This window comes from Dipodomys ordii, unplaced genomic scaffold, assembly GCF_000151885.1.
Source record: "Dipodomys ordii isolate 6190 unplaced genomic scaffold, Dord_2.0 Scaffold77, whole genome shotgun sequence".
Lineage (NCBI taxonomy): Eukaryota > Metazoa > Chordata > Mammalia > Rodentia > Heteromyidae > Dipodomys > Dipodomys ordii.
In genome coordinates this window covers 463574-465926 of record NW_012267293.1, presented here as the reverse complement: position 1 = coordinate 465926, position 2353 = coordinate 463574, and the positions used below count along the sequence as shown (strand labels likewise).

Below are 2353 nucleotides of genomic sequence, written 5' to 3'. Positions count from 1 at the left end.
GTCCTCACACCCCTCACCGTGGGTCAGGGCTGTGTGCTGACTCACACCTGGTCCTCACACCCCTCACCGTGGGTCAGGGCTGTGTGCTGACTCACCATCCATACTCACACCCCTCACCGTGGGTCAAGGCTGTGTGCTGACTCACCATCCATACTCACAACCCTCCCTGTGGGTCAGGGCTGTGTGCTGACTCACACCTGGTCCTCACACCCCTCACCGTGGGTCAGGGATGACTCGCCTGGTCCTCACACCCCTCACTGTGGGTCAGGCCACTGGTCTCGGCAGGATCACTTGGCTCAACCTCCACGTCTGAAATGGCCTCTGATTCCTTGGCCTCTCACACCGTCCTCTGGCCCACCCTGGTTGGTCCCTGGCAGGCTCTTGATGTCCTACTCTGCCCCTTCCACTGCTCACTTTGGGAGTCTGTGCCCCACCCTCCTCTTTTCAAACCACGGAAGCACTCAGCAGACATAGTATCAGCATGCAGAGCCAACCGGTGGCAGCAGACTTACAGTGGGAGCAGGAGGGGCAGCATTCGCCGTCAACGAAGGATGGGTTGGCACAGTTTGCTGGTGGGCACGAGATTTGGTGGCAAATGGTTTTAAATTTCTGCAAGTAAAGAAATGCCTTCCTAGAACTCTTTAAAAGTCACAGCCCTGGGGACACGGCTGTGGCAGGGCTGTTCCTCCGCAGAGCCGACCGGACAGTGTGTGGCCTGCTCTTCTGTCCCCACTGCCACGGCTGGAGACGGCAGCGGGGGACCAGGGTGGAGGACGTGCTCTTCCACTGTCAGGTGTCTGAGACAGGGCCTCACAGAAGCTGAGCCACCAGCAGACTAAAGGGTCTCACTAACTCTGATAATGACTTGTGTTTTCCCAGACGGGTCTGTGGCACAGCTGAGTGGGAAATCTGGGTGGCTTCTAGTGGTTTTTACTCCCTGAGGGTTGACCAAGTGACTCAACTCCTCTGAGATTATTTTTCTGTACATGCCAAGCAAAGAGACTGGCGTGAAGTCACCTAAAGCGCTCATCCTCCCCCTTCCTTCTGAATCTGAACACATTAAACAGCCCTGAAGGTGTGGGTCTCGTGCGGTAGGTTGTACGCGTGCTCGACGGTGGTGAGCAGTGAGACCCCTGGGTGGCTGTGGCTTTCTGTGGCCTCACCTTGCAGGTGCACGAAGTACAGCTATCCATCACCCACGTTTCATTTTCTGCAAAGAACCGACCATCCTGCAAGCAGCCTGATACGTTCCTGGTCTTCAGAGGGCCTCCAACGAGCTCCAAGAGAAACTGGTTATCATCCGACTGGAAATGAGGATAGAGGTTAGGTACAAGAGAGCTCAGCACATTCAGTCACAAAGTATGTGTGTATGTGTATGTGTGTGAGCTCAATATATTTATCATTTACATATGTTTATGTGTGTTTATGTTTGCTCATCCTGTGTGTGTGTGAGCTCAGTGTATTCGGTCACTGTGTGTGTGTGTGTGTGTGTGCTCACGTGTATTTTGTCAGTGTATGTGTGCAAGGTGCCCCTCCTTCACAGAAGACCTCTCAAGTCAAGCGCAAACCCACCGTGTGGGAGATGGACAAAGCAGGCAGCATTCGGATCTGAGGAAGGCTTCCCAGAGAGGGTTCACAGCACAGAGCACCGCCCCACACTGCTGTTCCTCTTCTACACGTGAACACACAGACACGGACCCCACTGCTCTTCCTCTGTGCCATTTCAGGGAGCCACCGCCTGACTTCACATCTCTGACTTCACATTGCCAGTCTTTGCTCAGGGGCATGTTTCGGTTGGAGAGCGAGAAGCTACCAGTCAGGGGCCTGCCTCTGTTTCCCTTGCTGTCATTCCAGGTTGGCTGGCCTTGACTGACCCACCACACAGCCTCGTTCCTTTGTAGTACAGGAGTGATCCACTGCACCACGGGGAAGGGGTGGCATTGATGCATAAGTGACCTTGCGGCAGGACACAGCCTCCGTCCCAAGGAACAACCCCAACAGAGCACCACACACATCTCCCATTTCCTCTTTTAGAGTAGGAACCCTCCAGGAAGTCTGCCTGTGAGGGCTAGTGTGGGGCCCCTGCGTTCCCACAAGGTTCCAGAGACGCACCTGATCATCGGTGCCTCCTGGCTGATGTTTTCAGGACCACTCCTCCATCTGCCTCTCAGAGAAGTGGGAATCCTGTTACTCTTCTCCTACCAGAACTACACAGAACAACCGAGGCCTACAGGACTGTCCCCAAACAACCCACACCTACAGGACAGACCCCGAACACCCACACCCACAGGACAGACCCCGAACACCCACACCCACAGGACAGACCCCGAACACCCACACCCACAGGACAGAC

At 55.1% G+C, this 2353-nt stretch overlaps 1 protein-coding gene across 1 annotated transcript in view; it reads right to left on the bottom strand.

The window, feature by feature from the left end:
* Positions 1-2353, bottom strand: part of Thbs2 (thrombospondin 2) — a 39187-nt gene that overhangs the window by 28530 nt on the left and 8304 nt on the right. Inside the window, exons 5-6 of the mRNA XM_013024510.1 lie at positions 1164-1304; positions 513-609 (exon numbers count right to left, since the gene is read on the bottom strand). Of these exons, the coding sequence (XP_012879964.1) occupies positions 513-609; positions 1164-1304 (238 nt within the window). The remainder of the gene's footprint in view (positions 1-512; positions 610-1163; positions 1305-2353) is intronic.